At 35.7% G+C, this 23,713-nt stretch overlaps 1 protein-coding gene across 1 annotated transcript in view; it reads left to right on the top strand.

Moving 5' to 3' along the window:
- bma (SCY1-like protein bma) overlaps nt 1–23,713 on the top strand; it is a 167,102-nt gene that overhangs the window by 130,646 nt on the left and 12,743 nt on the right. The window contains exons 5-6 of the mRNA XM_074086703.1: nt 2,588–2,708; nt 11,724–11,819. Of these exons, the coding sequence (XP_073942804.1) occupies nt 2,588–2,708; nt 11,724–11,819 (217 nt within the window). The remainder of the gene's footprint in view (nt 1–2,587; nt 2,709–11,723; nt 11,820–23,713) is intronic.

The raw sequence follows: 23,713 nt of genomic DNA, 5'->3' as shown, positions 1-23,713 counted from the left end.
TATACTATAATAGTATAAATGCGAAAGGGTGTGTGTTTGTATGTTTGTGTGTATTTCTGTCCGTCTTTCACGTCGAAACGGAGCGACGGATCGAAGAGATTTTTGACATAGAGATAGCTTATAGGCCAGAGAGTGACATCGGCTACTTTATATCCCGGTAAAATACACAGTTCCCGAGCGAACACAGCGCGATAACCGAATTCCACGCAGGAAAAGCCGCGGGAAAAAGCTAGTAAGGTATATCGAAAATACAAAGGTAGTATAACCCTTGGAGCGGCGGCGCCATATTTAAAGTTTCGTCGTCAGGTGGCGCAGCCATTTTAAAAAAAAAACTCCAATGAGTGGTCATGACACCCGCTGTTTCTTTTCGCGAATTTTATAAAAAATATCACATAAAATAAACTATTTTTATGTTATACATATATAAGCAAATAAGCCTTAGTGATAGTTTAGCATAAAACATTATTTATTTTTATCGTAATGACTACAGAACCCTATCTTGGGCGTGTCCGACACGCTTTTGGCCGGTTTTATTTAGAACCCATCAATGCCTTCACTTTAACTTTTTAACCGACGAAAAAAACGGAGGAGGTTCTCAAGTCGACGCGTATATTTTTTTTATGTTTGATCACTCATAACTTTTAACAGAGTAGTCCGATTTTGATAATTATTTTTTTATTGGATAGGGTAGGTATACCTCAAAGTTGGTCCCATATATATTTAAAAAAAAACTACCCTAAAGAGGGAAAAAATTATAAAAGAAACTTTTTTAACAAAAAATTAAACCGCTGGACAAAGCAAAAAAATAATAAACCATTTTTATTTGACCTTAATCTAGGTACCATCAGCCAAATATGTAGTCTACCACCCTAAAGTTGATAATCGTTTGCATGTCATAAAACAATAATGCCAATAGACGTGTCTGTGAACTTGATAGTTCGACTTTAGCTTAACTTGATAAAAAATTGATAGACCACTTTTTTGGCTGATGGTACCTGTTTAAACTCGGTGCCTTAGCACTAGCCAGCAGGAAGTGAACCCATTAGTCGTCTACCTGATGGGCTTCTATTCTATCACTCCTTCTTTCTCGTGCTAAGGCACCGACTTCAAACTGGTACCTAAATTAAGGTTAAATAAAAATGGTTTATTATTTTTTGTTTTTTTTCGGCGGTTTAATTTTTTGCAGGGACGGGCAGCTGCACCCCCTAGAGATTCTAAAAAGTTGCCAAATGTAAAGCAACCAAACCAAAGTCCTAAGTCTTTGACTTGACTTGCTTAATCGATCATTCCTGTACGTCGAAACCGAAATAAGAATGAACTCACCAACACGTAAAAGCCGTATACAAAAAATTATCCTTATATCGCGTTATTTCCAAAAACACTGTAGAATGACCAGGCTAAAAGGAAAGTTGCAAACAGAATATTTCCAGTACCAGTATTGTGAAGCAGATTGTGATTAACAAATTCGACGACGTTTACTAAGAGCTGTAACGAGTAGCTAAGTGGAAACCAATGATAGCTGTGATGCACAGAACGCAAGCTCAAATCACCGTGTTATTTTATTTTGATTTCAAACTTTTGTATTTTATAAAAATATTTTTCTTATTGAATGATTCCGCCATTGGTTTTGTTTTCTATATTATGTTAGAAAAACATTTCAAAAAATTGTGAGAGAAAGTTGCAAATAGATATATTTCGAGCGCCAGTATATAGGTACGTCGTCAACCGCGTCTATCGTTCTGCCTGTTGATAAAATGGAGTTTCTTGGAATTAATCTTTGAAGAAAAACATCGCGAGGAAACTTAGATAGGGGCGTAGAATTCAATAAGAAACTGTATAAATTATTGTGTGAACATTGCTTTTATAATTAACTAGCTGGTGTGGTTTTTTTGAAACCTTCTCCTGACAGTAGCAAACACAACAAAAAAAGAACAGCCGTGTACGCGTGATGCCGTTACCGAGGGAAATAGGGATTCATTTTTATACATTAAAATAAAAAAGATTAATCTTTGATACGCATACTAACTTTCTATATATGTAAGTAGTGATAAAAAATATACCTGTCTAACACATTTATTAGTAAAGTCTGTGGTAAAGTGCAGTAAGTACATATAATAAAACTGGAGATAGTATAATGACCTCTTCTGCCGTAGTAATTTTTCTTATACAAAGGTCAACTTACACTGGTTTCTGTATTTTTGTGTTTTTATAGCTAAAATTGTATTGTATATTGTATTTTACATAAATTAATCGTATTGTGTATACCTAATTATTGTCAAAATTTATAAATAAATAAATAATCACACGTCAGAAGATAAATTCTCGTTCCCGAGAACATTCTCAGACGTTACCGAGAACTTCTCATGTTGCAAGTTTCGCAACTTTGGAAACTTCTCGTCGGTGCATTGCTAGTCACACGATAGCCCATTCTTTTATTGTTGGCACTACCTTGTAATCCGACGTTTCGTCGCATGATTACACCGCCGATTGATTGGCTTGTTCCTGATATGTGGTTCCTGATATCTCTAACATTTAAGATTGGTAGTGCGCAGTATTACTAACGTTCAAATTGCATTGTCCCGTTCAGATCATCGAGGCGCTACATTATCTACACTACACTGTGCATCAGATCCACCGCAACGTGTGCCCGCAAGTAATCATTGTCACGAAACGCGGCACTTGGAAGCTATTCGGTTTGGAATTCATCGGTAAGTGGCGCGGAGCGTACCAGTCCTGGGGTGAAATTTTTTTCACGTCACTAGCTCGAAAAAGCTTGCTTTATCCTTCGAAATCTGCGTGGAAAGTCGCTTTTTATCCTCTTGGCTGGAAAGAGTTTTTGAAATTCCATATGCCCTCTTAAAAATACATATCGACCGCTTAATTTCACAACCTCGTATCTGGCCACAAAATTGCTTTAAAATCATCTTTATGTTAAGTATAATAGTGTTGATTTGTTGTATACAATTCGGGTAGATACGACGTTAAGGAAGTAAGCGTTGAATATAGAAGTGTTCACAAAGAAAGTTCGTCATACATCGTTAAAGTAATATTTAAATCTGTTATTTCATTCTTATTGCTAAACATTTATTTAGTAATAATAAAGCTCATTTCAGTTTTCTGAAAGTATTCCAAATGCGTCTATAATTACAATAATAAATACGTTATAAAACAAACAAGAAGAAAATAGATATCAAATGATGAAAAGACATTCGGAAACGCACCCACAAAATAAGCACAATGACACGTTCTGAAACGTGATTTATCATAAATTATTTCATTAATACAAAAGCGTTAGTGTTTTAATTCTTGTTATTATTGTTGTTATTTATTAATACCAAAAAAATAGATAACATTTATTTACATTCACAAAAATAACAAATAGGTAGATAGATATTTGGTCAAATTCAGAACGCACCTACTGGAGGGAAAAAAGTTTACAATGTCAATATTACCAATTCTAGTAATAATTATTTTAACTTTGAGTAGGTTTAGCTACTTGCATAATGAAATGTAAATAGTACATGGCTAAACTCACTTATTAACATCCAACCCAAAACCTGGATCTAGAAAGCTGAACTTTTACTTGGACTTCGAAATTCCCTCTTTTTGTAGAGACAAGAACGTGAATGTATTTGTCATTTTTCCATGGGACGAGAATTCTGAGATTTAGAAAAAGCCACTGGCATAAGCTAGCTAGCATAACCTGAAACTGATTTATAAGTGTTCAATTTATTTTCTTTCATCTACCTACTATTTTTCTCGCTGTCATGAGGTGAAAAATTGTGTGTTCCGCTCTGCTGTAAAGTTGTTTAGCATCTCGTGCCTTTGAAACCCTCGACTACGCTCAGGATTCTTCTTTTGAACCAATCGCTTCGCTCGTGGTTCAATCCTAGAATCCTTCGCTTGCTCTGGTTTCAATATAAGCACTCGTGCCAAACAGTCACTTTCCAGCCTTGCATAACAAATAACTATTATCACTTTTAAAATTTCATTAGGTACCTACATGAGGCGAGCGTGGATATATTTTTAAGACATACCGCTAAACTAAGTCCTACGTGGAAAACTTAAAAATCGAAAAAGCTGAGCTTAAAGGGTACCAACTTTTTCATGTCGGGACTCTTTTAGTTAAAGTTCAATGTATGTAGTCTCTAGTGTTGGCCAAATTTTGCCAGTCTAACTGAAAACGGTTTCTTTTGTAAGTAAAAAAAAATTTAGTCGCCATCTTTACCAAACCTTTCCCGTTTCCCCAACTTGCAATCTGCAACTAGCTGAAGATTAAACGAATGTTAACGCAATTATACAAAAGATATCATCTATTTCTGGAGCTGACTGTACTCACAATCTACAAATCATTTTACACGTGATCAATTCACCTGTCACTCCTGATCCAATGTTGCGATCCGTTGAACACTACCAACTATGACGTCTCCTGAATATATCACACGTTACAACATTACTTTACAGTCAAATAAATACCAAATAATTTATCTGCTTTTGTTTTATTTTAGGACAAGTAATTTTGTTGTCGATAGCTAGTTTAATGGCAGTGGTTGCGAGACTTGGGGGAAGAGTAGGGGCCCTGTCAAGTCTATCTCGATCTATTTTGGCCTTTTTACTTTTCACTTCAAGCCTAGAAGTTATATGTACAAAAAACAGTAATAATAGAAATAAGTAACTGGTAAAAAAAATGTATAAGTTTATTTTGTTGAGGGTTTTTTATTATTGAACTTGCATTGACATTTAAATTACACATCCGTATCACGATACACGTAACAACTTGTTACGTGTATTCTGTCTTTATCAATTCTCAAGGTGATGTTATTTTATTAACGTTGACAAGTTCCTTCGTGCGATAAATTTAAATTTCAACAGTTTTTTTTTGCTAAATATTTTCTGTACTTTCTAAATAATATATTATAGTGTATGGCAAATTCGGGAGTTGTCAAATAGGTACCCTATTCAATCCCATTCTAGCGGGTAAGGCGTTCGCTTAGATATAGGTACATATACTGAAGATACCTATACCTAATTTCGCTTGTTTCGCCTAGCTTTGCTTGAAGGCATAATAGCTAAGAGCACTGATGTAATTAATTAGACATCAAAACGGTGGTCAACAAGATGTCACAATCATTTGGATATCAGTTACAATCAATTATCTGAGGATCTATTTTCAAAATCATGTACATAGGTAAGTGAAATTAAATTCAAAAGGGGCTAAAATTTTGTTAAATTTTAAATAAGAATGGAGTAGGTATATATTAGATAACTGTTCTCAGTCTTCTTCTGGTCAAACATCAGCTACTTCTAGTTGCTTCCAGTCATAATAAATGATGTATTTTTAGCAATACACAGAGATATTTTCGAATGGGTATGAGATATCATAACTCTTATAGATGAGCCGTGAGATTCTGATGGGAGTAGATTTTTAATTGCGTGGGCAATTATCAAAATAATAATTAATCGATGTTAATTATCTAATTAATTAATTTGACAAAAATATTTTATGAATCGGTATATTTCTAGAGTTGCATAATCATAGTAGTTGTCTAGTCTACATATATCTACTTTACGGTCCCCCGACGTAACTATGCTTAAATAAAATAATATTCTACTTCTATTAAATGTAGGTAGGGGATCACATCATCATCATCCTTAGAAAGTTTATAGTCATTATTCAATCTTGAACTTATGAATAAGATATATGCCACCCCACATATATTTGTACATACAGTTCGAAAAATACATTGTTTACTTACCTATTTATAAAAAATCAATCGTAAATATTTTTGATTCTTGCACTCGTTTCATTCACTGGTAATTTCTCGTTTATGTTTGAATCGAACGACATTCCCATAGTTAGTTTATTAGTATTCCATTCCATTGTCAACGACGGCTCGACAAACGATCTCCCGATCGCTCTCCTCTCCGCGCTATTGTAGTAAAGAGCTTACGCCGGGTCCATTTTAACAAACAGTTTAAATGGACGCAACATAAATATGGACTCATATTTTCATCGCTCTTTAACTTCACGCTTTGAATTTATTTATAGCAGCTTCTTCCGTCAATATTATAATATATTATTTATGCACGATGACTTTTAGTTGGTAAGCAGATATCAATTTTTAGGGTTCCTTACCGAAAAGGGTGTCAACGGAAATTACTGAGACTCCGCTGCACTCCGCTTTCTGTCTGTCTGTCTGTCTCGCTATAACAACAAGTACTAAAAAAAATAAAGTTAAGATTGGTTGTTGGAGTCTTTTTGTATTTTTTCATATCAATTCCAAATTTAATGACCGTAAACATCCCGTGAAATCCATAACGAAAATACAAGCTGTAACATGGATAATGGATGCACAGAAAACCCCAGAAAAAGAGACCAGCGCTGGGAATCGAACCCAGGTCCTCAGCATTCCGTGCTGCGTGCTATACCCCTACACGGTGGTGACCCAAAAAACTGGACAGGAGTCCAGACACAAATTTCTCCTATGCACCACACTCAGCTTGCTTTTTTCTTTATTAGCCACTTAAGCAGCGACACAAGCGACATCTACGTTTTACGAGAGACGTCAACACTCCTTCGGAACTAACCGCTCATCCGGACAAGAGATGTCGTTATTAAGCAATCAAATTAAGATTGGTTGGTAGAAATACAAAAAGACTCCAACCGTAACCAGGGGCATAAAGTAGGTACAGCCAGCAAAAAAACTTATATCAGAAAAATTTAAAGAATAACTTTTACTGAACTGTTTACGGAGCCCTTCATGTACGAGTCCGACTCGCACTTGACCGATTTTTCTAATTCCTTAACTGACAGCGGTCACATTGTAGTCACAGATACATGGAACATTTTTTATGTTGAAATATATGTCATTATTATTGTAGGGACACATTATTACTTAGCTTGCGATATGGTTAGCGCGCGCTAGCGAAACGGTCTGTAGCCTCAGTAGTCTCTCGCCCGCCATCGCAAACTAACATGTGATTGTAATCTGTTAGTACCTAATAAATTGAGCTAGCCGATTATCATTTGGAACAACCGTCCACCACCAGCAAATAGTTTACCCTAAAATATAAATTCTTTATTACAGCACTAATGGTTTAGTCTATGCGCTTACAACCTTGTTCAAAAGCTTGAGATTTAACTTATGATAGGAGCGATAGGAGTAATCAATTGTCGTTGTCCAACGCATTAACAAAGTCGTAAATATTGTCGTAAGATATTAGATTTATGGGGAATTCCCAAAAGTTTCACTTCAATAATGAATATAGGATGACCATGTATCAAGTGGTAATTTAACAATATCATTAACTGTATCTAATTCAGTGAACGGTGAGGTGATTGCGTGAAACTTCTGCAGTTAAATTCATTTACGGTTGGTTATTAATATTTTTGAACTCTTGATTACCTACATGATAAAGGCAGTGCGGGGAAAACAAAATTTTGATCTGACTTACATAATTTCACCATTCACACCATAACAGCACAAGAAACATTCATAACAGCACACATGTACAATGTATACAATTTTAAACCTATGCGTAAAGCTATCGGAACGTTTAACCCCTTTATTCATAAATAAATTATGTTTTTGATGGTGAGCAAAGTCGTGAGGCCGATTGTCTTAATCTAACGTGTTGACGCTACGTCGCAGTCACCATCTCTTTATACCCTAAGAATGAAACGGTGAATGCAAAAGTGATTTCTAATTCTAATGCCTAAGGTACCTAATATGGTTGTGGCTGGTATTCTACCGAACAAGGACCGCTCTACCGTACTCGACCTAAAGTTGACTGACAGTGTCTTATCCAACCTCGACATTGGCGGAATCATTTCATCGTTCGATTGGGCCATTATAATCCCAAAAATTGAATTGAAGGTACCTAATATTGACTGTGGTCTAAAATGAAAACTCACATTCCCACTCGCTTTTAATGTGAAGACGGCTAGATTGTAGCGATCGAGCAAGGAAGGTTAAGTACGAAGACAAATCAAAATTTATGTTTTATCTAGCGAATATAGTAAATAAATAAATAAATAAATAAATATCATGGGAAAATTCACACCAATTGACCTAGTCCCAAAGTAAGCTTAGCAAAGCTTGTGTTATGGGTACTAAGCAACGGACAAATATAAATATATAGATAGATACATACTTAAATACATATTAAACAGCCAAGACCCAAGAACAAACATTCGTATTTTTCATACAAATATCTGCCCCGACACGGGAATCGAACCCGGGACCTCAAGCTTCGTAATCAGGTTCTCTAATCACTAGGCCATCTGGTTGTCAAAAAACGTAAACGGCAAAAAAGTAGAATCCAAAATCATATTACTCTCTTGCTCACATTTGTCTCAAACAAGCGAGAGGAAATAATGATTTATGATTCTTGGTCTACTATACATTTTATACAGTATGTAAACCTACTGGAACGAAACCTTTTAACCCCTGCATGTTTATAGGATAAATGAGGTTGGATTAATTAACATTTGAAACACATTATTATTTAATGAAAAAAGGTAAGTTGATTATAATTTAGTAACAGCCTGTGTTCATTATTTACAATTTTAACACTTATCCTGTGAAGGTCAAGTTCAATACATCAAATCACACTCCCTAGGTCAAGAATAGGTATATAAAAACAAAATAATTAACCATGTTTTATACTCGTAATTTAAACCTTCCAGAAATTGAATGAAATCTAAGTGCTAACTTTTGATTTTGATTTCATGTGAGTTTAAGTACTTAATTCTGTTTTTTCACTACTCGTATTTACGAGTATGTATGTGGCGTTTAGGGGCATAAATGTCCAAATGTCAGAAAGTCCAGGTGTCACATTGTCCATGGTCAAAAAGTCCGAAGGATGAAACGTCCTAGTGTCTAAAAGTCCTAGCGTCAAAAAGTCCATGGTCAAAAAGTCCGAAGGATTAAACGTACTAGTGCCTGAAAGTCCTAGCGTCAAAAAGTCCATGGTCAAAAAGTCCGAAGGATGAAACATCCTTGTGTCTGAAAGTCCTAGCGTCAAAAAGTCCATACTCAAAAAGTCCGAAGGATTAAACGTCCTAGTTCTGAAGGCCTGAATCCCATAATGTCTCATTGTATAAAAATATGAATAACACAACTAAATGATAAATATAACTGAAATAGATTAGAGAGCTAGATTGCTCATCTGCACTATTTCCAGTCTGTTATCTAACACCCTGAGACCCATTCTCGGTAAGATCCAGATGCATCTATGATTAAAGTAATACATTTATGTTCTGGAAATGATACTCATAGATAGGATTTATTTGAATTGGAATTGTGTTTACTATTATTGGCTTGAGCTTATTTATTTAAAAAAAATCACACATGACAGGAGGGTACAAGAAAAGACCGACTTAAAAAAGGTACAGTTTCGTAATTTCTATTAAATGAGATATAATTGATAAATACTAACAAAACTTGTGTATGGTGACATACTCGGTTTCGCCGGAAACGAATTTTTTACATGGGTTTAGGTACGTAAATTTACTACAGATGTGCAAGTTGAAGTTTCCAACAAATTGTAAAAGTTCTCAGAAATTTCTGGAAATTTTCACAAAATCATGGGAAATTTTAATTTAAGAAACGGAAATTAGTCATATAAAATTGTGAGAAGTTTTCGAAATTTTTCTAGGAGTAAGTATTAATGTAAAATTCCGCAACATCGTAAATTTCCTTTGGCACATCAGTTAGATTTTTAGGATTAGAGTATTTTTTATTTATATTTGTTAATTATTATATATTAATATTACTATGTATTGTGTGTTATTTATTTATTAAATATTTTTTATCTACCTAATTGTAATATAGTGTAAGTACCTATATTAAAACAAATTAATATCTTATACCTTTAAACGAGCTATTCTAGTATATTTAGTTATTTCGAGAATCTCGGAAACGGCTTTAACGATTTTGATGAAATTTAGTAAGTAATGTAGCGATTTTCGAGGACCAACAATCGATCTAGCTTGGTCTTATCTCTGGGAAAACTCGTGTCTCCGAGTTTAAGCCGGAGCAAAGCTCGGTCGCCCAGGTACTTGTATATAAGCTCCGCAAGCATTTTAGAGGAGGTTTGTAAGTATAATATTTAATTTTGAACTCGGTGTGATCTTCGGAAGTGACAAAGCCCTGTTTAGACCTGCAAGTAAAATCGTACAAGTTGCAATTTATTACGAGGCCGTAAAGCCAACGTGTTTGTAGTGGCCAATCGAGCGCCGCAATGTACCTAATGCAACTATCACGATTTTTCTTGCAAGTCTAAACTGTGGGCTTTAGACCAAATAAACTGGAACGATACGAGTATAAGTAAATACATTGGGTACGTAAAAGTTTGTAAAAGGGTAGGGCAAGATTGCTATTAATACATTGACAGGGTCTTGATGGATCTGGGAAAAACGAAAAGGTTGTATAAATATAGTCACTGTTGTTGGATATCGCTGCTTGAGGCATCACTACATTACTCTTGATTTAAAAATCACACTTATATGTACTTTAGTGTGACTGTGACTAGTTGCATTTCACTGATTTAAAACAAGAATCACAAGTATAAATTTCGTTCATAATGCAAAATGACTTCAAATTTCAGTTACTTCGCTTTCAATGACGCAAGAACGCGAATAAGCTAGACGACTAAAAAACCGTTTAGTCCGTCAGTTAGACAATTAAAAATATTGTGCATGTATTTTTTCTTTTGTTTGACAAACAAAAAATGACAAGGATACAGTGCTTACGTTTCGAGTGAAGTCACTAAATGGTACGATTTTTACCTAATAGTGACGTCACAAGCCCCCACTCCGGAAGTTTGATGATCTATACCTTTGTTTGTCGATTTTTAATTATTTGATAAACCAAATAATACGTGTCCCATATTTTTCCATACTTAATCTAACTGTCGGACTAAATAGAATGATATATTTTTAACTCATTCGTCATCCCTATTTTAATTCATGATGCCCGTAAATAACATAAACTAAACCTAGACCTAACCTAAAGACCTAAAAATAAACCTAGTAACAAAGGCAATTAAATGCGTACATGTTCTGTATTTAAATATCAGCGCTTACCAGTATGTTTGATGCAGTTTATCCCAGACCAGTCCAGAATACTTAGGGGCTGTTTCACCATCCATTGACTAGTGTTAACTGACGGTTAAATTTGATGTCGTCCCCGTCTATTCAATTAAAACAAATAGAGACGGCATCACATTTAACCGTCAGTTAACACTAATCAATGGATGGTGAAACAGCCCCTAAGTCAATTGAAATTTGCGGTATGCTCCTATTAAGTTGACTGAACCAATAGATAGTTGAATGTTCGGGAAGTAGGATAAGTCTAGGAACGTTTAATTTAATGGTATTGGTATCTACTTAATACCTACTTGATATTAGAAATATCAATATCATTAGATCGGGCTAACAATCGACTAGATATGGCAGTCGAGATTATACTAGGACACACACACACACACACACACACACACACACACACACACACACACACACACACACACACACACACACACACACACACAAGCACGCACGCACGCCGGCAAGCGCACGTATCCACTTTCGCGTTAATATTAGTCGGATTAATCTCAACTAACTAACATTATTTATTAAGGTTGTCTTATTCCGAAATAAATAGATTCGACTTTGAATTGAATTAAACGCGTCATTACAGTATCGTTTGTTTTTGCAGAAAACATCCTGGGATCCGATCCGACGGAGATGATCAGCGTGCCGCCTTGGTCCATCAAGGTGGCTAAGATTGCGCAGCCGAACCTAGACTATTTAGGTGAGTTTCTTAAATAGTCATAAATTAATACGCTATTTTACGGCTAATAGTTCATTATCTTAACTCTTGATTATCTTTTATACAGTTAATGCAGTCATATAAGGAGATTCACTTACACGTTCACGTTTCATCGTTTCATTTTACGTTTCGTTTCACATTCACGTTCTTGAATCTATGTAAGCACGACGACGTCTGTACACGCGTCAATGTGTGTGAAAGATACACAGGGCTGACTATCGCAAAACCCTAGTACTATAAGTATCTACTACCAATGACATTTAAAGGTACTTATCCTCCTGAGACCCGACGTAAAATTTCTGTGTTCACAATTTTAACCAAACATTAATCGAGTAAAGTTCAAATTATTATTTTTTATGTCCTCAAGTGAGGACCGGGGGACCCAGGAGGTATGTAGGTATGGCTTAGATGTGCAAATAGATGTAATCGTTAATCTTACCTATTTATTTAAACCTAGTTAAAATTTGTGTCTGTCTGTCTGTGTATTTCAGCATTATTATTTTCAATTACAATAGATAATATACGAGTACAAACTTAAATGAATTATTCAGTAGATAGTTATTTCATGTATTAATCGCGATAATTTCAGAAATCATTATTTATTTATAAAAGGAAGTAGGGAGGGTACCGTTACACAACTATAATTATGACAAACATTACACTATGACTTACAAAACTATGGCAGTCGAAAGGATCCCGTTCAAAACTGTCTAGAATAAAAAATATCCCTAAGCACTTTCGATTAGTGTATTCTAGTAAATGGTTAAAGTTCGAGTGAACACCCCCGTACTCGTAAATGTTTATGTCTGAAATTTTGAAACATATTTCCACCTTTGACCTGATTTTGTCAATAGATTGAGTCCTGGATTTGTCAATAGGCCGTATAGGCCGCGGCCTAGGGGCGGCAGGCGTACTTACTAGGGACGGCCGCGTCCTAGGCTAGGGACGGCAGATTTCAGAGGATGCTCACTCGATTTTTTATTTTAGAAAGGCACATGGGCGGCGGAAATTAAGTGGTCTACATAAAATTCATAAAAAATATAAATTCAGCACTGCCTTTGACGTGATATAGGTACTTTGAATATCGATCAACGTACATTTAGCAACCGTATGAAACGATTTTACATTTGCCGTTTATTTTTTTCAATGAAGCTTAAATACAGGTTTTAACATGGATTAAAATGTTATGAAATACTGAACTCAAAGAACCAATTCAAATTATTTAGTGACTGTTCCGTGTCAGAAGGTAATGCTGAAAATTATTTTAATCGTTAAACTATTAAATTTAAGTGCCGAAATTAACTCTTGTTAAGCTGCTGCGATGAGCTGCATGCAAATTAAATGCTTAATTTCACCTCTTGATTTAATGTTTTACGATACAACGATATTTCATTGAAAACAGGATTATCCTATTACTTAAATGCCTTACCAATTGGTAATTATCACTGGTTTGCGTTAATTAACGGATAAATTACAAAGAGAGCAGAGCAGCTTCTTTCGTACTTAATAAAATTTAAATAAAACTACAACACAATTACAAGAAATAAAAAAACTGTGATCAACTGACACGTTGAATGCTTAATAATAAAAATAAACCAAACAAGCAAAGGTGCCGGTGGTACAGTCACAGCAAGGCTTTTTTTAAGAGAGGTTAAAGTAACGTATTTCTGTAACTTAACCACGACATTAATTTAATTACCAAACTAAAATGCAGACTCAGATTCAAACTAAAGGCTGGTGTGCTGTGAGAGGATGTGTAAATGAAACGTTTCTATTGGTTAATGGAAAACACATCCCTCGCAACACGTCCTCGCACATTATTGTTGGAAACGCTGCTTAAAAAGACTGTTAAAATCATTACTCTTCCTTTGTAATAATACTGCCACAGATCTATCTTTGTAATTCACTAAGATTTAATTTTTAATCTTTATTAAAAAAAGTGTTTATTTATACTTTAAGTAATAATATTGCATTGTCATCGGATTTGTACATGCATGCAAAATTTCAGCTCAATCAGTTGAAGATATCCACGTATAAATAAAAAGTTCAATTGTAATTATTACTATTATGAAAGACTTCAAACTTGGGACGCAAGTAGGTAAGCTATAATAGCTATTATCTATTTTCCGGATTTTTTCAAACTTTACACGGGATAAAACGAGCACAGAAGATTTTCTTACTAACTGACTCAGTAAACACAGAAACTAAACTTGTTTCGAGGTTTAAAGAGGTGCACTTTAGTGCTTAGGGTTTTTTTCCGCGGAATAGGGAATAAAACTCTACAATAATAAATATTGTCTAGCTAGCGCGCCTGTGCCCTACTATGGCCCAATGTAACTATGGCCCAAGCGCTCTTGATCTGAGAGGAGGCCTGTGCCCAGCAGTGGGACGTAAATAGGCTGGGATGGTGATGATAGCGCGCCTGTAATCTTTTAACTTTTTAATTTCTTGCTGACCATAAACTATGCACTTGGCCTTCTGATATGAAAGTAATAAAATAATGTAAAGTTTTACGATTTTTTTTTCAGAAAAGGTACTTTAACGTATGGTTCTCGCGTCTATTTATTTTACTGCGCAGAGTTACAGAAAAGTACTTAAGCTTAAGAAAGTTAAAGTACTTACCTCTACTTAATTATTACCAATCGCATTGATATAGCGAGGTTTGAAAAAGGAATTTTAAAAATATCACTGCAAAGAATTTATCCTTTAACTATACTAGTATTTCTTGAATAGCTCTACAAGTACAGTGAAGTAACTCCCTTCTTGACTTGATTCTTTAATTTTATGCTTATCAAAGTTATGCTAAGGTATTTTATGCGTACGCAATTAATTTATGCGTTTAGATGTTTCGCATTCTTAAATAAGGAAGATTAATATTATGCGTTTAACATAGAGTAAATTTTACACAAACGTAAATGAACAGAAGATTTTATTTAACTTAAGCTAAAAAGCACTACGTTTCCCAGTGTTGCTAATAAAGCCACTTACCGCGTGCTTGGCAGGGACAGAACGACGCCTGTCTCAATCAAGCCGTCCAATAAACGCTTGCTAAGTGCGCTGTTAAAAACGTTATCGATGGAATTCAATGAAAACGTTGAATGAGGACGGAGTGCTTCAATCTGGGCGACGATTGCCGGAATCTCCTAGAAATTAAGTGACTTCGTTACTCCTAGATTGCTTCTCAAACATCGAATTGGTTCTACTTCGGCTCAACACACATTTCGCCTTGTAATTGGCGATCACCCTTGTTATATACGGTGATAATTTTGGCCAAGCTGGCGTTGAATCGTACTTTATCTTTTACTGGTTTCAGTACAATACAATACAATACAATGACTTTTTATTGTACACCACAAATAGTAAGCGATACAGAAACAAGTATACAGAGAGAAAAATTTCAAGGTAAGCAATAGGCGGCCTTAAAGTACAGTCACCAGCACCAATATCTGACACAACAAGCGTGCATAAATATCTGATACGACTACGACTCTATTCCTAGGGCCGGAAGGACGTGTCAGATATTTTTGCACGCTCCGCTGTGGCAGATATTAATGCTGGTGACTGGTGACTGTACAATTCAGTACAATATTAAACACAAAATTAATATTTCACTAATTTATTAATAATGCAATTTTTTTTATGTGTGTGTTCGTGCGTACCTTTGTTACTTTTTGACACTAAGGGCGGTTACATAGTAGCGTTTTATACGCGTGTATAAGATTGTTTTTGAAAGCGCGTGTAGGTACGCGCGTACAGGTGCGGTTTTGTTTTCTTCGAACGTTGACGCGCATAATACGTAAGCTCGTATAAGCACGAACGAGAACATGTCGTTTAGACGAAACACGCGTGTTCAATTTTAATGTAGCGTATTCCAAAAACGAGCGTTATATACGCGCAGAAAAAAACGCTAGTCTTCAACCGCCCGCCCTCAAACGGCTGAATGGGTTTTATATGTATTCGGATTTGAAATATTCTAATTTGAATTATTTCTAATTTGAAATCTGTATTTATAAAACACATAAGTATTACATTAAGATTCATTTAAACTACTACTAGTCACTCAAAACAATAAAACTTGTTGTATCATATTTTTTAATAAATGAACCTTAGGAATGTTTTTTGCATTTTCTCAAGAAACAAAGTGTAACTGCACTAATATGGATTTCACGTACTACGATGTATTTATTATACGTGGCACTCGTGCGGACCCGGACCAACCCTGACGTGGACAACATTCTACGAAACCCTCATTAGTGCAGTTACACTTGCAAATGCAAAAACATAAGGTGCATTTTATAAAAATAAAACCGGCCAGCAGCGCGTCGGACTCGCCCAAGAAAAGGTTTCCGTAGCCATTGCAAAAAAATCAAATAATATTTTTCTACGAATTTCGTATTGTGTGCGAGTACGGAATCTTCCAAGCTTAGGTATATTTTATACCTTTGGCTGCTATTTACTCTTAAACTACTAATAATTCTCAAGAAATCTTAGCCTTTATAATTTTCCTTGTAAATTTGATGTACTCATGTACCTGAATTTTTCCAAATTATTCCACCCAACAGTTTAGATTTTAGAGGAGGGAGGGGAACGCTCGCTTTACGTCTATGAGAGGTAGCCTTAAAAAAATAGTTTATTTTATTTTACCACTTTGTCAGGGTTACTGATATGTATATTCATTCCAAATTACAGTTTTCTAGTTCTAACAGATTACTAACCTCCAATATAAACCTCAAAATTACTTCTTGTGTATATTGGCCTCGATTCTCTGGTGGCGAAACTTAACTGAACTACACTCTTTTAGGCACTATCACTGTATTACATCTTGAGAAGCAATTTTGATTGTTCTGATCTAGTGCTTTGGTCATTAGGCTGGCAGTCCCATTCACGTCAATAAATCTTCTCAGAACCACATCCATACTAATATTATAAATGCGAATGTGTGTGTTTGTATGTTTGTGTGTTTGTATGTTTGCCCGTCTTTCACATCGAAACTGAGCGACGGATTGACGTGTTTTTGGGTATAGAGATAGTTTATGGGCCTGAGAGTGACATAGGCTACTTTTTAACCCGGAAAAATGCACAGTTCCTGAGGGAACAGCGCGCGATAACCGAATTCCACGCGGGCGAAGCCACGGACAAAAGCTAGTAATAAATAATAGTACAAGTCAGAACTTGAAACTACTTATACTTAGTCTGCTGGCAGTACCAAGAACTCGTACGGTATCATACGGTAGAGCCTCTAAAGTTCGAGCACTAACTTGCTTTAAGTCGCTAATGTCATAGGCACCCGAAACCGATCTTCATGCAAGTCGACGGACCAAAGTTTGTGGCATTTGTCTGAGGGTCTCTGAGATATTGAATGGAAGTGGAGTTCACTAATCCACAAATTTATGAAATTATGAATTTATATTTCATCTCTCCTGTTCGGAAAGTTTTATTTTCATGGGTAGATAGCCGGGTGGAAAATTGCGTTTTCATCTCTAGGGTGGAAAGTATTTTTTTTTAATTTTTCGATTAGCCACGGAGTCGAATATAATTGAGTTACGTCAATGACACTTTTTTTCACGTTTCGGCATGGTCATCTAGGTGCACGTCGTGACCAAGGAGCTTATATACAACACTGGAGGTTGAACGCCGAACATGCGTTTGAAACAAGAAATTTCATCTTTATTACGTTACGAACATATTCCATCTCTCTCTTTAGTTAGGTTAAGAAAGAGATGGAAGCCATTCGTGAAATGTGAAAGAAAGAGCTGGAATATATAAATAAGTAATAAAGGTCAAACTTCTTCGTGCGGCGTTCAACCTCCAGTTTTGTATATAAGCTCCTTGGTCGTAACCAACTCGATTTTTTTTTATAGTCAGCCGTGGCAAATGGCCACTCGAAAAGGTACCGTTGGAGGTTGGATATAAGTAAATTAAATTTATTATTATTCTCATTTCTTGTAGTATTTTACTTTCCTCACAGTCGAAATGAAAAGTAGAGTGTCTAACTCGGGTGAAATTACCCATTTCCCCTTGAACTATTGGCGCTCTCACTTCGTTCGAGCGCCAGAAATATCTCAGGTAAAATGGGTCACTTTCCGCCCTTGGTTTTCAATCTACTATTTAATTACAGTTTTCTTTTTCTGTTATATTTTTAATTTAATTTTACATTGTATGAATTTACGACTGTTATACCATGTAAATTTGTTTTTATTAAATAAAATAAAAATACATACCTACATACCTACCTACTTAAATTCTATGTTAGTTATGAAAATAGCTACATGTGAACTTGAAAATTATACCACCGTTGTACGCATGTAAATTTTTTGCGTAAAAATATGTCAAATTTAATTTTACTCTCCTCTTGAATACTTATAGCAAAGTGTACCGCTACGGCAACAACAAAATAAGATAAACGAATATTTTCATTCAGTTTCAAATGAGGTTCACACTCAATTTTAGGGCAGAAATTGTTTCACAAACACAAAGATAGCTAACGACGGGATATAAGCGGTGATCCTACTCAACCCCCATTCCTCGATCTCAAGCGCCGTGTACTCAACCCAACGCCCATTACGTGTTCATAGAATCTTGTGTGTACTCTATAAAGAAGTTTCAATCAAAAATCACGCCTTTTAAGATCAGACTGATTATACTAAGTATCTCTCACCGGCCTATACACGTCTCACTGTTTGTCACAGGCTTCCTCTTCGATGGTGAGGGTTTGGGCTATATTTACTTAGTTGTTACCCGGGATTATTCCCTACTACAAACCAATTATAATCATCCTTTTTAACACTCTCAACGCTATACGGTCGTAACTTTTCAAGTAATGCACGCCACCTATATGCTGCGCTGAGCGATTTCGGGAGGACAGGCCGCCGGCGTACCGTACTTTCGCGCCGCAATTTAATTAAAATTTTCGATACTATTCAAAATATCTAATCTGTCACGCCACTCTCTGTTACTGTTCGGTCGCCGGCCGCTCGCGTGGCTTGCAACGATCGAATTTTCGTGCGCTTTTGATGATGTTTTGTTCGATACATAATGTCGGATTCTGATGATGACACGTCAACAAAATATTTGAAAGAAAGAAAGAAAATATATTTATTTAACGCCATAAAACAAACGTAGAACAAATACCAGACATAGATAACGCTAAACAGGTCCCACTCAGCATAATGCCACGGCAAGCCGTGGCGCTGATTTTCAGTGAGGACATTGACATCTATGTACCTTACGCACTGTCTACTAACTGTTAGGAACAAAACGCGCGGCGCATCAAGCGCTGACGAAAATGGCCGAACATGCCCGAAGAAAGCCGATCTCGCCTGCGATTACGCCAGGGGCGTATTTAGGGACGTGCAATAAAATTGTTTAGGAACCTACCTAGTAAATTTATTCGACCCTATTACTTTTAATAATTGAACATTATTATTCAAGAAAAGGCATTTTGTAAAGTGAATGTTGTAAGTAAGTAGTGAAATGCTCAGTCTACGTTTCTAAATTATAATAAATAAATATCATGGGACACCTGCCACCAATTATGATATTGATTTATATTATTTGTACTTTTACGAATGTCGAAACGAAAACACGGAACCCTTATAGTTATTACTTATGTAATACAGTTTGTATGATTTTTTTCTAACTGCTACGGAACCTTGGTTTGGGAGTGAGGACCTATTTGCCGTGGATTGATGGGTCTTGACTTTTTGTTATGCTATGCTAGACATTTTGTTATACTAGACAACGTCAAAATACCTAAAACTGCGCTCCTGATCACAAATTTGGAAACTTTTCGTTGGTGGATCATCGAAACAGAATTGTTAGGCGAAGATGCATCTATTGCTATGAAAAGAAATGACAAGATGATATGTCCAGTGTAGACGCATGTAAAGTCACAAAAAAGTCAATACTGTATGTTAAGTTAACCCCTCATACCCCAATGTGTGTGCTGAATAATGCCAATATCTTCCCGTGGGAATATCGGAATAAAAAGTTACCTATGTTTTATTCCAGATGTCCAGCTATCTACATACCAAATTTCATCCAAATCTCTCTCTAAGTGTATTCAAAAAGGTAACACACAGATACTTTCATTCAATCTATTCGTGCCATCTCTTGTGAATCGATGACATCTGGTAGTGACTTCCTGGTAGTCCGGCCAGGATCGACTCCGCAGGAGGGAACTCTTCAACGGTTAATGCATGGACTTGAAATTTCCTACGCAAATGTAATTTGGGTGACAATGCAAGTAAAGTCGACAAAAAGTACAGTCAGCAAAAAATGCTTGTATTGAAAATGATTTTTTTTACCATAAAACTTGTTTTAAGAAAGGTAAAAGCTTTGAAAGGCCAGCCCGGTCAGTAGTAGGCAGAGGGTGCCGCAGTTGACAATTTCATGCTTCGCAGGGTACCCATTACACTTGTAAGCGATGCTTATCTAAACGCAGTCCCTTGTTTGTATATATATAGGTATATATATAAAATCACGATATGCATATTCATGCCAAGTACAGCTTTCTAGTACTAAAGGTCTCTGAGCTAAGCCGCGGACGGACAGACAGACAAGCAGACAGACATGGTGAAACTATAAGGGGTCCTAATTAACTACATATATATATATCCATAATTGTATTCGTTATACAATCCGATCCTATTTGTGAAATTGCTAACACGTGTTATATTAGCAAAAATGAATATGAAATGTACTATTGTCCACGTGCGAAGTATTTTTAGTTGAATACACTAAGGACGTATACATAATATGATATGACTTTTTAGGGTTCCTTAGTCAATTAGGAACCCTTATAGTTTCGTCATGTCTGTCCGTCTGTCTGTCTGTCTGCCTGTCTGTCTGTCCGTCCGCGGCTAAGCTCAGATACCGTTAGTACCTACTAGAAACTTGGCATGCATATGCATATCGTGATTTTTTTTCTCGACTAACCCTATAATGTGGGGTTGCCTAGACGATTTTTCGATTCAGTGATTTGTTTGCGAAATATTCAACTTTGAAGTGCAAATTTTCATTAAATCGTGCGTCGTCAAAATTGAAAAATTCAAGATGGTGTAAGTATATCAAATTTACTAGGAAAATTATAACAGCTAAGATTACTTAAGAATTATTAGTAGTTTAAGAGTAAATAGCTGCCTAAGGTATAAAATATACCTAAACTTAGAAGATTCTACGAAATCATTAGAAAAATATTACTTGATTTTTTCGTAATGGCTACGGAACCCTATCTTGGGCGTGTCCGACACGCTCTTGGCCGGTTTTATTACTAAAAATGCATTTAATGAGCACCGCTTACTTCTAGAAATATTTTTGTTAGTACCGATACAGGCTATAAAGGTAATTCGAAGCAGCTGTTTAGAAAAAGTCTGGCTTATTTCTCGGCTGCTGAAAATGTTGACGTAATTTAATTGCGATATCCTGGTTTCTTAATTCTCGGCTTTTAATGTCGTTGTTTATTATAGGTACACGGCGTATTTGGGACAGACTTTTTTGTTAATACCTACTGATATTCTTTTATTCTTGACGTCGTAGTCGTAGAGTGCTGCTTTCTGTTTTTTTTTTAAATATCTTCCCATAGAATGCAGTAGGTACCCAAATTAGGTAAGGTTAGATTAACATGATTAAATACTGTTTCAGAAATAAATTACTTTATGACAAATGAAAATTATGGAAAACAATAGGTAAATTAAGGCATATGAAATAGGGGTAAACGATAGATAGGACCCGTCATAGAAACTAACTTGGCAAAACTCACTCTCAGGTCATTAATGTTCTTAGCCAGCGGTAACACTGTGCGTAACACACGCGATAAAAAGCCTCCTGAATCCTACTAATATTATCAATGCGAAAGTTTGTGACTGAGTACCAATGTATGTTACTCCTGCTGAAACGGCTGGATGGATTTGGATGAAATTTGGTATGTAGATAGCTGGACATCTGGAATAAAACATAGACTACTTTTTATTCCGATATTCCCACGGGATAGGGATAAAATCTCTATTATAAATGCGAAAGTTTGTGAGTGAGTGAGTATGTTTGTTACTCCTTCGCGCTGAAACAGCTGGAGAGATTTGGATGAAATTTGGTATGTAGATAGCTGGACATCTGGAATAAAACAAAAGCAACTTTTTATCCCGATATTTCGACGGAAAATGAAATTTGGGATGGTTGTTTTTAATCCAACGTTAATGAAAACCCCGATGTAATTTTTGGGAATTCCCACAGGAATTTTGTGAAATACCAGAATCTCAATTCAACCGCTGTATTTAATGATTTATACGTGCAAAAGTGATAATTTTTAAACTTAATAACTTCCATGCTTGCTTGCATTATTGCTTGCACCTTTGGGAGTATGCTTGCTTGTTGTTTGTATGCTTGTTTACATTCTGGATTGCATGCTTGCTTGCACGCTTGGTTGCATGTTTGCTTGCATGCTTCCATGCCTTAAATTAGCTACTTGGAGAGTTCTAGACCACTAGACTTAGTTTTAACTAAGCTAGACTTAGTTTTAAGCTTTGCTAAGCTTACTTTGAGACTAGGTCAATTGGTGTGAATTGTCCTGTGTTAAAAAAAAAAAAAAAAAAACTTATGGACATATAATCTGAATAAATAAATATTATTATTATTACTAGAGTTGACCCGCACCATCACACGCGTAAACTATTCGATCTGGTGGTTACAATTGAAATTCCGGGATTTTACAAAATTTCCATAGCAAATCCCAAAATTTACATCGTAATCTTCATTATCCCGTGGGAATAGTGGAATAAAAGTAGCATATGTGTTATTTCAGACATCCAGCTATCTACATACCAAATTTCATGACTCTAAGCCAAGCGGTTGTTATTTCCAGATTTTATCCCTATCCCGTGGGAATATCGGGATAAAAAGTAGCTTATGTGTTATTCCAGATGTTCAGCTATCTTCGTACCAAATTTCATCTAACTCCGTCCAGCCATTTTAACGTGAAGGAGTAACAAACATACACACACACACACACACACACACACACACACACACACACACACACACAAACAGACGCATTTATAACATAAAGTAAATTTTTGCATTTATAATTATAACATAATAGGTAGGATTAGTAGGATAGTCAGATCCCTGCTTAAAAAAATTTTTTTTTTCTAAATGCCTACGGAACCCTATCTTGGGCGTGTCCTACACGCTCTTGGCCTGTTTTTTGATATTTCTGTGAAAATGGTACAGTAAAAGGATTATAACCCGTATATATTTAGAATGGGTTTACTTATTAGCTTTCATTTGATACCCATGTTACAATTTTTTTTTCCTTCCTCCGCCATGTCTTTTTTCGCAGACGCAATGGCAATATTCATTGGGTTCAATATTGATTGAAACATTTTATAGCCTATGTCACTCCGACAGTTATGACAAATCCAACGATACCACCTCATATCAATATTTTAAAATCCGTCCAGCCGTTTAGGTACATACGTTTGAATGACATAGTAGGTAACCCTCCTTCGGGCAGTCGGGTAATTCGGGTTCAGGTAAAAAGATAACAACTAAGATGGAGATGTTTTATGGATATCAATCACGGACTTGTATTATTATTTTGGATGACTATGCGCGCGCAGTGAAAATACGAGAACGGGGCTTACAGTTCAAAATTACATTTCATTGTTACTCTATCTTTAAATCACTCAAAATCATAACATTTTTGCTTCCATCAAACTCAACGCGGACAGAAAATAAAATTTACAACAAGAAATCAAAACGCAATGTAGGTTGACTAATAGCCTCGTTAATTTTAATAATACTGTCCTGCGATGTCATTAGTCATTTCATTACACTTTTGTTTTCAATACAGGTTTGTAGTAGTAAGATTCCGAAGATAT

This window comes from Choristoneura fumiferana, chromosome Z, assembly GCF_025370935.1.
Source record: "Choristoneura fumiferana chromosome Z, NRCan_CFum_1, whole genome shotgun sequence".
Taxonomy (NCBI): Eukaryota; Metazoa; Arthropoda; class Insecta; order Lepidoptera; family Tortricidae; genus Choristoneura; species Choristoneura fumiferana.
Note: the sequence above shows the minus strand (reverse complement) of the source record. Positions and strands in the feature narration are given on the sequence as shown.